This window comes from Symphalangus syndactylus, chromosome 14 (genome assembly GCF_028878055.3).
Source record: "Symphalangus syndactylus isolate Jambi chromosome 14, NHGRI_mSymSyn1-v2.1_pri, whole genome shotgun sequence".
NCBI lineage: Eukaryota > Metazoa > Chordata > Mammalia > Primates > Hylobatidae > Symphalangus > Symphalangus syndactylus.
Genome location: NC_072436.2, coordinates 99,041,421 through 99,055,050, shown reverse-complemented (window position 1 = coordinate 99,055,050; position 13,630 = coordinate 99,041,421). Strand labels below are relative to the sequence as shown.

The 13,630-nt window shown below is 47.8% G+C and overlaps 1 protein-coding gene across 1 annotated transcript in view; it reads right to left on the bottom strand.

The window, feature by feature from the left end:
* The window catches only part of LOC129462518 (uncharacterized), a 36,006-nt gene that overhangs the window by 4,102 nt on the left and 18,274 nt on the right, over positions 1-13,630 (bottom strand). The window contains exons 6-7 of the mRNA XM_063617057.1: positions 11,358-11,515; positions 10,506-10,674 (exon numbers count right to left, since the gene is read on the bottom strand). Of these exons, the coding sequence (XP_063473127.1) occupies positions 10,506-10,674; positions 11,358-11,515 (327 nt within the window). The remainder of the gene's footprint in view (positions 1-10,505; positions 10,675-11,357; positions 11,516-13,630) is intronic.

Sequence of the window (13,630 nt, the reverse complement as noted above, 5' to 3'; positions counted from 1 at the left end):
AGGGACACTTGCCTCAAACCCTTTCCAGGTGAGAAGGAGGCAGAGAAGGGACTAAGGACTGATGGGGAACAATGTTGGCAGGAATTCCTGAGAAGTGTCTGGGTTGAAATGGGAGCCATCATATGCCTTTAAGCCTTACCAAACATTCACAATTAGAAATGTATAAACTCTTTCAATGTTTAGTTCTCTCCCTCCCCTGCTTTTTTAAATTAAAGACCTATTTTAATATAGTGAACTAATACCAAGGGCTGGTGACAAAGGGAAATTTACCTTGATGCCAATTATTCTTACAGGCTTAGAGTTGGGGTATGAACCACCAAGAAAGCGAGCCTAGAAGTACTGGGCTGCAGGCAAGATGACAAAGACTGAGAATCAAAGCACTCTAATCCTCTGAGTTCATGAACCCCTGGTACCAGGAATGAGGAAGGGCTTGGCTATCAGACAGACATGCATGTGGATGTCACTTACTGCCTCCATGGTTTGAGCAAGTCATTCCATCTAAGTCATGTGCTCAGTGTCTGGCACATTGTAGATACCAAATAAACAAGGGTTCCCTTAGAGAATTGACATGCCTAGTGATGCAATTACCTCAGTGCCCCAGGGCGATAAGGAGGCAGAATGCCCATCCTTGGGGTTCTCAAGGGTGTGCTTTGAGATTCATTAGATGCAGGGGGTGGGGGGAGGGGCAAAGTAGAAATCTCAGACTCACTCATAAAGACTCAGAACCCAGCAGCACAGCTGAGAACCGCTCTCTGAGGAGAAATTCAAGGCTGAAATGGAGGCAGCGCTTTTGTGGAAAAGGGTGAAAGAAAAGATTTTTAAATAGCCATGAAAGATGGAACAGAGAGCACCAAAACAAGGCATGGTGCTTGGAGAAGGGTTAGAGGTGATGCTACTACTGACATTTCGACCAAAGAACAATTCCTGAGTCCCATCTCCACTGCCAGGAGTCAAACCAAGTTCTGCCTGGGGTTTCTAGAGACCTCTTCAACCCACCCTTCCTCATGCCTGGTCTCACCATCCAGAAGCAGCAGTAGCTGGCTCTGCCTACCCTCAAGGATAGCAACTACCACCCAAAGTGAAATAGGTCAGCCCAGCCTTTTCTCCATATGAAATTATTTCCAGAAAGAAAAATCTGCCAAGAGATAAGTGCTGCCAAGAGTAGGGGGAAGAGATGGTGTGTTGGAGCCACATGGGACACTTCTGGCACTGCCCATACCCAAAAGATAACAGAGGAATCATATGAGGAAGGGACATCTTCCTTCACAGCCTCCGTCCCCAGACATTTATTTGGAGAGAGCATGTCTCTGTCCTCCGGAACCGAAAGGTGCTGTACTGGTCCTGCTGGTCTTCCTGAGAGAAGCCATGCAGAGACAAGCCTCTCCCCAGTTCCACTCCTCCTCCTTTCGGCACCCCTTCTCCCCACACATCAAATTAGCCTGAGAGTCCAATCCAGAATGCAAGGAAAGGAATGCAGGCAGGGAATCTCAGAGCCTCTCCCCACTGAGCTTATCTCCCTCCTCCCCCACCCCCCATCTCAGGCTTGCTCCCCCTTGGTGGAGTTCAAGGCAGGCTTATTTCCTCCAAGGTTGTCACAGACCAATTTTCTAAACTGCATGAAAACAGAAAACAAACAGAAAACCAAACCTACCAAAGCTTAAGTCTCAAGAACAGCTTGGCAGGCCTGAGCAACGTGCTAACAATTTCATGCTGTTTTAAGAGTTTCTAACTAAGCAACATGTACCAATAAGCAGATGTGCCCCGACACCAGAAGAGGAGAACATGGGCTTCTAGGGACAGAGATTTAGAAAACAGGAAAACACTCATCAAGAAACACAGCTTCCCAGCATGCGGAGCCTGGGGTTAGAAGGGAGGCTGTCTCCATTGGCCTGGACATGCCAAACTCACACTCATTAAGTTGCAGATATTTTGATCAATGCCTGCTTTGTGCAAGTCACTGTGCTGGGTACTTGGGATACCAAATAGATGCTCAGAGCCTGTGCAGGACAAAGTCAAGGGAATAAATACAATCACAACACAATGTTATGCTCTGAAATGGAGAAGAGAAGCCCAAGAGAAAAGGGCTGATTCCGGGTACTTCTTATAGAAAATTTGATTTCGTTTCTTTCAATATACACATGGAACACTTATTATATGCTTAGGATACGGAAGGGAAAAGTCAGGCATAATTCCATCTAATAGAGAAAGCAGTAGTCATCAAATAAGTGAATAAGAGCTGTAGACTGTGCCTGCAGCAGGTGACTCGAATGTTTACTCAGCACCCACTGCATGCAGGCCACTGGAGCTGGGCTCAGCATAAATGCTCACCAGCCAAGAGCCATACAACGTTTGAAGAAAGCCAGACCCACCTCTTGTTTACAGGCATATTATGGCTTGTGAATGGGTCTAAATTTCCCCATGAGATGAATCATCTCCAGGTCTCTGTCACCAGGGACCCCACCCAACTCTGAGATGACCACCGACCACTGTGGCTGGCAGAGGCCAGAGCCCTGGGCTGTAAGCTGCCCCATGGGACCATCCCCATGGAGTAGGGTGAGGGGTAACCCAGGACAGAAGGGTCCTTTAGACTTATATCCCATTAGTTTATCTTACCACCTGCTTGCAGTACACAATATTTTTTAAAGCCTTGAATTGTGAAATAACATATTCATATTGCATTTGAGGTTTAAACTTGTTAACTTGATAAATATAAACATGTAAGTTATAACATGATTTTGAAATGTAACACTCTATTTTGGCAGTTCTTCTTTTTTTAAATATACTTGGAAGTAAAAAATTAAAAGTAGCTAGCTTGGGTTGGCCTCTCCTGGCCTGAGAGGTCGCTCCAAGTCAGGAGTCCTCCTATGCCTCAGGAAGTCCCTGGTTCCTAGCAAAAAGTCCATTAGCTCAGGCTTAATGCTGTCCTAAAGCCAGTGGCCTTCTTTATGAGGGCTGTTTTTGTCACCTGTTAACTTGTTTATTGCACCAGTAGTGGAGTGGGGAGGGGAGGATGGGCATGAAGGTCACAAGTAGGTGGCAATTGCACACCTCAGGCCTGAGCCTCTCCTTGGTCATTATTTTCCCAGAATGACCTCTGGGTGGATAGAGGCTGAGGGTACAAAGCCCTCCTTGAACTAACACATGACAAGTCAGCACAAAAGAACTGCAAACAGGCCCCTAATTAATGGGTTTGCTTAGAGCTGTTTCCCTGTTTAGGGACTTCATCCCAATAATTGCAGGCTCCATAATCATTAATCAGTCACCACTACTTTTCTGGGTGCCGACCACAAGCCCAGCCCTGTTCCAACAACCGTGAGGAGAGAAGAGCAGAGAACAGGAACTCAGATTTATTAAGTGCCTGCTCTATGCCGGGCACTGTGCCAGGGGCTTTGTTTGCATAAGCTCGTAAATCCTCACAATGATCTGGAGAGGAAAGCATTATTATCCCCCTTGTACAGATGAGGAAACTGAGTCTCAAAGAAATTAACTAGCTCAAAGTCATCAGCTTGTAAGTGAGAAGCACAGTTTGAACCTGGGTCAGGCCAACTCACAAGACTTGGTTCTTGCACTCTGGAAGGTAAGAGACTAACTGTATTAGTCTGTTCTCATCCTGCTATAAAGAACTGCCCAAGACTGGGTAATTTATAAAGGAAGAGGTCTAATTGAGTCACAGTTCCACCGGGCTGGGAAGCCTCAGGAAACTTACAAACATGGCAGAAGGGGAAGCAAACATGTCCTCCTTCACATGGCAGCAGGAAGGAGAAGTGCCAAGCAAAGGGGGAAAAGCCCCTTATAAAACCATCAGATCTCATGAGAACTCATAATCCTGAGAACAGCATGGGGGTAACCACCCCCATTATTTAGTTACCTCCCACCAGGTCCCTCCCATAACATGTGGGGATAATGGGAGCTACAATTCAAGATGAGATTTGGGTGGGGACACAGCCAAACCATATCACTGTTCAAAAATGACACAAAGGGACAAGAGCTCAAGCCAGGCTGTGCAAGGCACACTCTCTGGACCATAGGAGCCTAGAGAGGGCAGGGGACAACAGGGCTGAGGTCCCAAGGGAAGACTTCTCGAAGGAAAGGCAGCACACACTAGGCTCTGAAGGGTGGAGAGGATGGCACACATTTAATAAATTGTACTCGGCACTTCCTCCAACCACTAAGTTCAGGTTTGGAAAGGACTGTGGAATTTGTGCCTCACTTGGGGCCAATAAACATTTAGTAAAATGTCCAAGGAGGACATGTAGAGACACACACACAGACACACACACACACACGCACACAGATCCACCTCGGCAGCTCCGGGTAGCACTTGGAACTGGCACAATGAGAAAGGACTTCAGCAGGCAGCAAGTTACTGGCATCAGACACCAGCAGGGATTAGGGCGAGGGCCAAACTGAAAGGAGGAGATGTGGAGCCAGCAGGTCCTGTGACCACCCTGGACCTGGAAGGTTGGCAGCTCCCTTGGAAAGTCTCATCCAAGTGCCCAATTTAGACCTTGCCCCAGAACTTGAGAAATGCCAGGGAAGAGGAGAGGAGCCAGGAAATGATGATGAAGAGCAGGGACTCACCGAGAACTGGACCCTCTCTCCTTTCCCAGTCATTCCAGCCATGGCCCCAGCTCTGAGCTCCCACTTCTCAACCCTCTAAACACACACTAGTTGGGTATTCAGACCCCTCAGCTTCATGGGAAGTAATGCACACATCACAAGCCTGTCAGGATTCACCTATCAGTCTCTCCTGGGTGCTGGCTCTGTCCACATGAATGTCTCCACCAGGCAGAGACTCAGGGCCCTCAGGCCAAGCTTGGGCCTGGTTAGAGGTAAACATATGAGAGCCAGCCAAGATCTGGCCAAAGGGGCTCATGCCAGCCCAGCCCCAACTGGGGTACATGTGCAGGCCTGGGGGAATCCCACAGGACAAGCTGTTCTTTCCTAGAGCTGGGATAAGGAAGTGAGCCTGACCCCAGGGGTCATCCAAGTCCATCTTCCATGACTCCCAGGGCCTAACGCATTGTCTGTATGACAGTCCACACAGCATATTGGCTTTGCCAATAGGCTGTGACTCTGGATTAGGTTCCAGAGTGAACTGCTGGCCTGGAGGCCCAAGTCAGTTCTTTTTCACCAGTTAGGCCGCCCAGCCTTCTGGAAAAGAGCACTGTGGTCCTGGAGAAAAGGCATGGAGGTCTGGGCCCTGGCTGAGAACCTACAAGCTAAACCCCAAAGAGTTAGCAAGGCCCAGACCCATTACCAGTCAGGACGCCTCACCTGGAGACCCACCTCTGACTCAGATGCCCCAGCCCTCAGCAAAGTCTGCATGAGAACCAACCCTCTTGGACTAGGGGACCCTGCAAATAAGAGTCAAGGAGGACTATAGTGTCCTGGAGCTGCCCCTCCCTTCACCTGGCTTCTCTCCCAATCTTCCACAGAGCCTCTCACTCTTCCTGCCCTAAATGAAGTGGCCAGAGAGGCAAAAGGCCCATTTATCATTTTTAATTAACCACCAGATACCGACATTCTCTGGAGAGCCCTCCTACACCACATCTAGGTTGCCTGTGGGAGAAGATGTTCTGGAAAGACCATCAGGAAGGAGGCACGAGAAGACAGAAAACAGAGGAGGAGACAGAAGAGCCTGGATTTCCCAAGCTAGAATCCCAGAAGAAACACGAAAACCAAGTCTGTGACCTTCACTTAAACAGCAGTGCTGTATTATTCTGGGAAGATGGTAGTGTCAGGAGGGAAGTGGGGAGGACTTCCAACAGTAGATATTCTAAGTGAGAGCTCTTCCTGGGAGGCCTGCCTGCTCTCCCAAGCCTCACCATGCCTGTGGGGCCTGACTAGCAGAGGAGCCTCACAAAGGGGTCACTCACCCTCTAGAACATCCAGAGAAAATTGGCCATGGCTCTAGAACCTGGCCCAGCCCATTTTCCAGCCTTCACGTGCCCTCCTGAGCTTTTCTCAAGGCTAATTGGTTCGGATACTGCTTCAGGACAGACCAGCACCAGCTTAGACCTTTAGAAGGATAGGCTGGAGGGACAAGCCAAGGGTACCCTTCCTGATCATCCTGCGTCTGGCTGCACATCCCCAGCTAAGTAACCAGCAGTGGTGACCTCTCCCTCCCTCCTTCTCTCATCTTGCACTTCTCTCTGGCTGTAGCTGTGCATCTCTTGCTGGCAGCTGGCTCTTCCCCACTCTCTGCCTCCCTTTCTCCAAGCCCCTTCACACTCTGAAGCCTGTGAACCCAGAAAATCTGAGACAGGTCTCAGTTAGTTTAGAAAGTTTATTTTGCCAAGGTTGAGGACGCGCCTGTGACACAGCCTCAGAAGTCCTGACGACATGTGCCCAAGGTGATCAGGGCACAGCAGAGTTTTATACATTTTAGGGAGACATGAGACAGCAATCAACATATGTAAGAAGTGCATTGGTTTGGTCTGGAAAGGTGGGACAACTTGAAGCAAAGGCAGGAAGACTCTTCCAGGTCACAGATAGGTGATACACAAATGGTTACATTCTTTTGAGTTCCTGATTAGCCTTTCCAAAGTAGGCAAATCAGATATGCATCTATCTCAGTGAGCAGAGGAGTGACTTTGAATAGAATGGGAGGCAGGTTTGCCCTAAGCAGTTTCCAGCTTGAGTTTTCCTCAGTGATTTTGGGGGCCCAAGATATTTTCCTTTCACAAGCCAGCAGGGAATGAGCTGTTCTGAGTTGAACAGAACTGGAAACTGCACTTTTGACTCTGAATGTATTTCAACGGAGCAGCCTCTGCTGAAAAGCCGGGCTCAGACACTGAACAGCCGCTTCAAGGAGATGCAATCGTTGCAACTTGTGAACCGTGCTTTCCTTTCCACCCCCTTTTCTCTACATTTGTCTGATTCACCAGCAGCTCAACACGTTGCCTCTAGCCCAATTCCCTCTGAAGAAAGTATGCAGATGATTCATCTTCTCTGAAAAAACTACCCATCCCAGGGGAGTGCCCAGCCCTCCTTTCTCTTGGGCATATACAGCCTAAATTCCCTGGCATCCCAGGGTAGTGCCAGCCTCCTTTCTCTTGGGCATATACAGCCTAAACTGGGCAAGCAACAACAGGAGAGAAGGGTACTCTAGAGGAACTCCCAGAAACCACCTCACCACCAAGGACTGCAGGTGAGCCTTGCAGAGTGAAGTTTAAAGACATTGTCCATAGGCACAGAGACAGACAGACAGACACACACACACACACACACACACACACACACACACACACACTGGGGCTAGTTTGGGGACCCTGAGCAACACCTGTAGAACACAGGTGAAGTCCATGGGTAGCTATTAGAATCCTGTTCTCAGCTGGGCACGGTGGCTCACGCCTGTAATCCCAGCACTTTGGGAAGCCAAGGCAGGCAGATCACCTGAGGTCAGGAGTTCAAGACCAGCCTGGCCGACATGGCGAAACCCCGTCTCTACTAAAAATACAAAAATTAGTCGGGCGTGGTGGCAGGCGCCTGTAATCCTAGCTACTCGGGAGGCTTAGGCAGGAGAATCGCTTGAACTCGGGAGGCAGAGGTTGCAGTGAGCCAAGATCACAACAGTACACTCCAGCCTGGGCGAAAGAGCGAGACTCAGTCTCAAAAAAAAAAAAAAAAATCCTGTTAGAATCCCGTTCCCTGTTCTACCTGGGAACGGGATTCTAACACTCACCCATAGACATAACATCACCCCAAGACGGCAAGAGCCAGCTCAAGGCCTAGAGAAAGCCCCACTCACAGGGCAGATTTTCTAATACTGAGAATTTAGGGTCATGTAGGGAAGAGGGTTGTCAGATAAAATACAGGTTACCAGGATAAAACGGAATTTCAGATAAATAATTTTCTAGAATAAGTATGTCTCAAATATTGCATAAGTCATACTTACGCTAAAAATTATTTATCTGAAATTTGAATGTAACTGGGTGCCATGGGTTTTTATTTGCTAATCCAGCAATTCTACAACTACCTGACTCCACAGTCACATTAGAAATGGTGACAGTATCACAGAGTAAAAAGAACAAAAAAATTGCAATCAACTCACCTTTTGCTTATCCCTCAGGATCTTCCTCTCGGTCCTGGCGCACCCAAGTTCTCCACCATAACCTCTCTTGCCTCCATCCCACCTGACCCCTTAGCTGCTCTGAGCTCCTGTGGCCCAGGTGTAGGCCAGTGCTTTTGTCTCTTAACTCAGCTGCATTGAGGTTGAATTTTTCAAAAGGAACTTTATTAGAAAACTAGAGGAGCATATAAATATCTGAATTCATTAAAAAAATCGTAGTTATCACATGTAAGGAGATCAAATATCAAAGCCCTGGAAGCTAAGTCTAGCCACGGCCTGCTCATTCTTTTTCTCCAACTGTTACCGGATCCACTGACTTGCAGTGAGGGATTTTAAGCTGGTTGTACCTTCAGTGAAGCTGAACCAACATTCTGGAAGAGAGGCTCCACTGGCTGCATATTAGAATCACCTAGGAATCGTTTTGCCGCCTATCCTAGACCAATTAAATCAGAATTTCTGAGAGTAGGGTTTGGGCATCGGGATATTTAAAAGCTCCCCAGGTGATTCTAATATGTATCCACGGCTGAGAACTCATGCACATTGGAATCACCTGAAAACCTGTTAAAAAACTGCTTGCCTCCCACCCTCAGAAATTCTGATCTAATTGGTATGAGGTGTGGCCTGAGCATTGGGATCTTTAAAAGCTCTCCAGATGATTTTAATGTGCAGTCAAGTTTGAAAACCCCAGCTCCTCACACTTTAATAGAGTCCAAGTCTCCTGGGGATTTTACTAAACTGGAGATGATGGGGTGGGGCCTGAGATTCTACGTGTCTAACAAGTCCCAGGTGATATGATGCTGCTGGTCTTCATACAACGCTTTGATTAGTAAGGTCCTAGATCAACGGGTCTCAAGACGGGATATACGGTGGAATTACCCGGGGAGCCTTAACAACTACCTCAGCCTGGGTCCCACCCCAGAGATTCTGATGTAATCTGGCTGAGGTGGGGCCTGGACATCAGGATTGTAAAAGCTCCCCAGGTGATTCTCATATGCAGCGAAGGTTGAGAACCTTGGCTGTAGACCCACATCTAGGCGTCATTTTACAAGTGGCTCTGTGACCCCCAGTGGGGAATACCACTCTCCACAAGCCTTTCTGACTCACCTCCGTTCCCTGCCCCAGCTGGCAGAAGATACTTTCTTCCCTTGCCTCAGAAGGCCATGCCCTCTAGTAAAAATTCCCTTTCTCCCACTCCGGGCTGAAGAAAGCTTCCAATTCCCAGCTCGGTTGCAGAAGAGAGATGATTGCCACAATACCCTGAAAGCGTTTCTGGTCAGGCCTGCCCACTTGGCCTTCCTCAACTTTACCTCTGATTACCAACCGCTCCCCCTGCTCAAGTGGCCTTCTCTAAGTCTGCCTCTGCCAGAGGAGCCACGGGCCACAGAGAAGTACACTTCACCTGCAAGTCAGTCACAAGCAAAGAAGAGAAGTTCCGTGCTTTGACAGAACACTATCAATCACAGGTGCCGAGCCGTTTTCATCACTTAGCCGTTCCCAGGCCAGTTAACATACAACCTCTCCCCTCTCCTACCTCATCCCTTTGAAATGGAGTTGTGGTGACGCACGAAACAAGATGTGGCCTGCAGAGAACCAAAAGGAAAACGTGAAATTGAGGAAATTATGACTCTATTTTGGGTGTAATTTCCATGAAATTATTTATGAATCTTCTTTTTCCCTAAGGGGTGGCCATAAATATCATCTTTAATGCATCTTCATTAGCAGCTTTCGTCCTCTGATGGGCCTGCATCTTTTGTTGGAAGTTGGATGTTGTTGGTAGAAATGTTAAGTCCACATCTTAGGTGTACGGAGTTGGTATAAAATATGAACTCTAATGTGTAGAATTTGCAGGTCGCTGAAGTGTCACAGTCTACTGAAATGGGTCTGGAATCAATAAGGTACACATCAAACTCAATTGTATTTAATTTTCATTGCTACCTAGAGGAAAGCCTTGCATAGCCCTACACGCATGAAATTAAACATGAAAGCCCATCTGAAGTGTAGAAGCGATACTTAAAATGACCTGTAAATAGAGCAAAACATGGCAGCCCAGCCCATCGCAGTATTACCATTCATTTCTCTTTCCATAGTGGAGGTGACAGCCCCCATAAGAAAATCGGAAGAGACACGAGCACATTGCAGATCTGAAGGAGAGCTAAGTGTTTTCGGTTACACACCAGCAGGGCTTCCCTCTCTGCAGAGCCCTGGAGTCTCTTCCAAGTGGAAAATCACACTCTGTCCTTCAGCCTGAAAGTGAAGAGAGAAGGCAAGTAAAACAAGGACCTCCTGAACTTGGCCAGCACCCCACCCCTGCTGCCCCCCACCCCACCCAGCTCCGTTCCTTGGCCAGTGAGATAATGGAAGGTTCAGCCCTTGCAGCTGACGTGGGGTGGGGAGCAGACACCCACTCTGGGCACTTCCAGCTGACACTGACCTTTCAGTCATGGAAACATTCCCCAGACCGACACTAATCGGGGGCACATCTGGCGTTTGGACTGCATCCATATGGGGGTTTGTGTTAGTCGAGTCAGCATGATAACCCGCTGGGGAGGGAGGGAGGGGAGAGGACACAGCAGCTGAGAGCAATCCCCATCCTTGGCTGCCTGAGGGAGAGGTGGTCATGCTGCGGCCAGTGAGTCATAGACTAGAGACCACCTAATCCCTGTCCACCCCTGCTCTCCCTGCTCCCTCCAACAGAGGACAAAACTGAATCCACCCAGAGAGCCAACTCGCCAGAGTTCCACAACTGGTCAGCAGCAGACTACGATCTCAGTGTCCCAGCTCCCACTCTATCATACTGCCCACTTTCTACACTCTCTGAAAGTGTAGTGTGTTATTTCAGGATAAAATATGTGCCAAGGTGATGAAAAGAATCCAGCTGTTTCTTCTCTTTCACTTCCTGTGATTTGTAAAAGCATAAGATGATTTTCTGAGACAGTGACAAACCACCATGGTTCACACTCATTCCACCCACCCCAATTCTTTCATCATAGCTTCTTCTCTGGATTTGGAAGAAGAGACCGCCCTTTCTGACTGGTTCACAGACTTTGTCAGAAATCAACACAATGTCTTATCTCCCATCCCTAGAACAAGCGACTGCAATTGGGAATAAGACTTCATAGTATCGAAGGTCCAGCCACACAGGTCAGGAATGACAAAGGGTCTTGGCCAGCTCTCAGACTCTGCCTTTACAAAGTCTGACACCTGTTGCAGTCACGAAATGCACTGCTAAAGAGGTAATCAAGCAAACCAAAGGCAGGATAAAAGGGGTTATGTCTCCACTCACCCACACAGAAGGCTGTCTCCAACTGCAGAAGGAAGTTCTTTCCATGGCTGCTGGAGCACCCTCCCCACTTGTGGGCACCATGGTTCAAGTCTGCCCCAGTGATCCTCTCCTGTATAAACCTCCAGGTGCAGCTTATGGAAATCAGGAATCTCATCCAGCTGCTCAAATAACAAAGAGGTTAGCAGGATCTTCTAGTATGAATAATGGTAACTGCAGAGATCTGTTCAGCCTTAACCCTTTGTTATAAACCTACAGAGAAACAAGGAAGCAACCCAGGTAAGAGCAAGACAATGGTCAATGGTCAGCTTCCCAAGGTAGGTTTCAGCTTCCACATTAACTAATCAGCTTGCAGAGCTTGCAGCACCTTCTACATCCAGCCTCCATACAAAGGGCAACTACCATCCGCCAACCAATTTAGTCCTCTTCTGGAAGAATCAGAAAGGAAAAATGTCTTCACTCCATTTCTCCTACCCTCCTCAAGATCACTTCCCTCCCCAAACCCCTCACTTCTCTTGTCTTCTCTAAGAAATATGCTTCATCCACTCCAATGGGCAGGACAGTAGTAACTGAGACAGGAGAATGACTCTCTTCCTTGCTTTAGGGAAGTTATCAGTTCCACCCTCCTCGGGAAGCTCTGTGATCTCTGAGAAGAAGCTCACAGACACCATCACTCTACCTAAGCCAGTTAGGGTCTCTGCTGGTGCCAGCCCTTTTTTCCCCACCAAGGAGTTGGTACAAAGCCATTTCATGTTCCATGCCAAACCAGTAATTCGCAACACTCATCAAAATCTGCCTCCATCCACTGACTCAGCACTCCTGCTTTCCTAGCATAGCCAACCTCCCTAACACCCTGACATCCTGGCCTTCAGCTTCACTATTTACATCACATGAGAGATTTGGGTTTCGAAACCCAATTCCCTCTGAAGAAAGTATGCAGATGATTCATTTTCTCTGAAAAAACTACCCATTTTGGCCTTGACATCCATGCCAAAAAGCTCCTGAGATGGGTCTCAGAGAGGACAGAGTGGGGGAGTCCTGTTACAATAGGAGACCACTATCTCAGTTTCCAAATGAAAAAGATGACACGCTGTTCTTGGGGCACTGCTTTGCCAGGGTGTCCTGCAGAAACCAAGGAAGCTTCCATCCCAGAGCCACTGTGGACACAGCCTTGGATCACTGTGGAGCCTCAGACCACACTGACTCCTCCCTGTCTCCGCGTCTAACCCCCTCTCACACTGAGAGATCTGACCCACCACAGACATCCCCTCTGGCCTCCCGAGTGGTTTCTTCAGCACAGCTTCCAGAGCCAAATTAAACGTTCACTCTATGTCTATAGACAAAAAGGGTTTTGACTAAACTCTGTGTTTTAGAAAGGGAGTTAAATGCTGTTAACTTTTTAGGGGTGGGCGAGAGGGATGACAAATAACAACTTGTCTGAATGTTTTACATTTCTCTCCACTGCCTCAAGAAGGTTCACAACGAGGTCATCCATGATAAGGAATAAGACCTCCCAGCCGGACTGTCCCTCAGCCCCCAGAGGACACTCCACAGAGATACGCTAACTGGACTTGGAGACTGGCTCACACTCCAGAGAAATGCGTGGAGCAGGGGTGCACGAAGTGGGGCCAAGGTCCCAGGGACAGAATGTCTAGGAGGTAGATCGGTGTGAGGGTAATCCGATGCAATTACTGTGGCAGCTCGACATTCAAGGGAGGGGGAAGAAAAGAACAGTCCCTGTCACGTAAGATGTGCAGCAGACATGGTAAGCTCCAAAATTTGAGGCTTTGGCTACTGGAAAGTTTTAGGGGGCAGAGATAAGAAGACATAATAGACTTTGAGGATTTACTACACACTAGACGCTCTATGCATTTATTTATTATCTCTTATTTATTACTTTGTGTAACTCTTATAATAATCTTATGAAAACAGAAACCCTCACATACCCATTTTACAGATGAGAAAAGTGACAATTTTGAGAGGATAGCTAAGAATAGCTAGTAAGTAAAGGAGCTGGGACCTAAACCAAAGCCTCTCTAACCAGAGTACACACTCTTTTCTTTTCCAGTGTAATTTTTTTTTTTTTATTTTACTTTAAGTTCTGGGATACATGTGCAGAAGGTACGGTTTGTTACATAGGTATATGTGTGCCATAGTGGATTGCTGCACCTATCAACCCGTCATCTAGGTTTAAGCTCCACATGCATTAGCTATTTGTCCTGATGCTCTCCCTCCCCTCCCCACACCAGACAGGCCTTGGTGTGTGATGTTCCCCT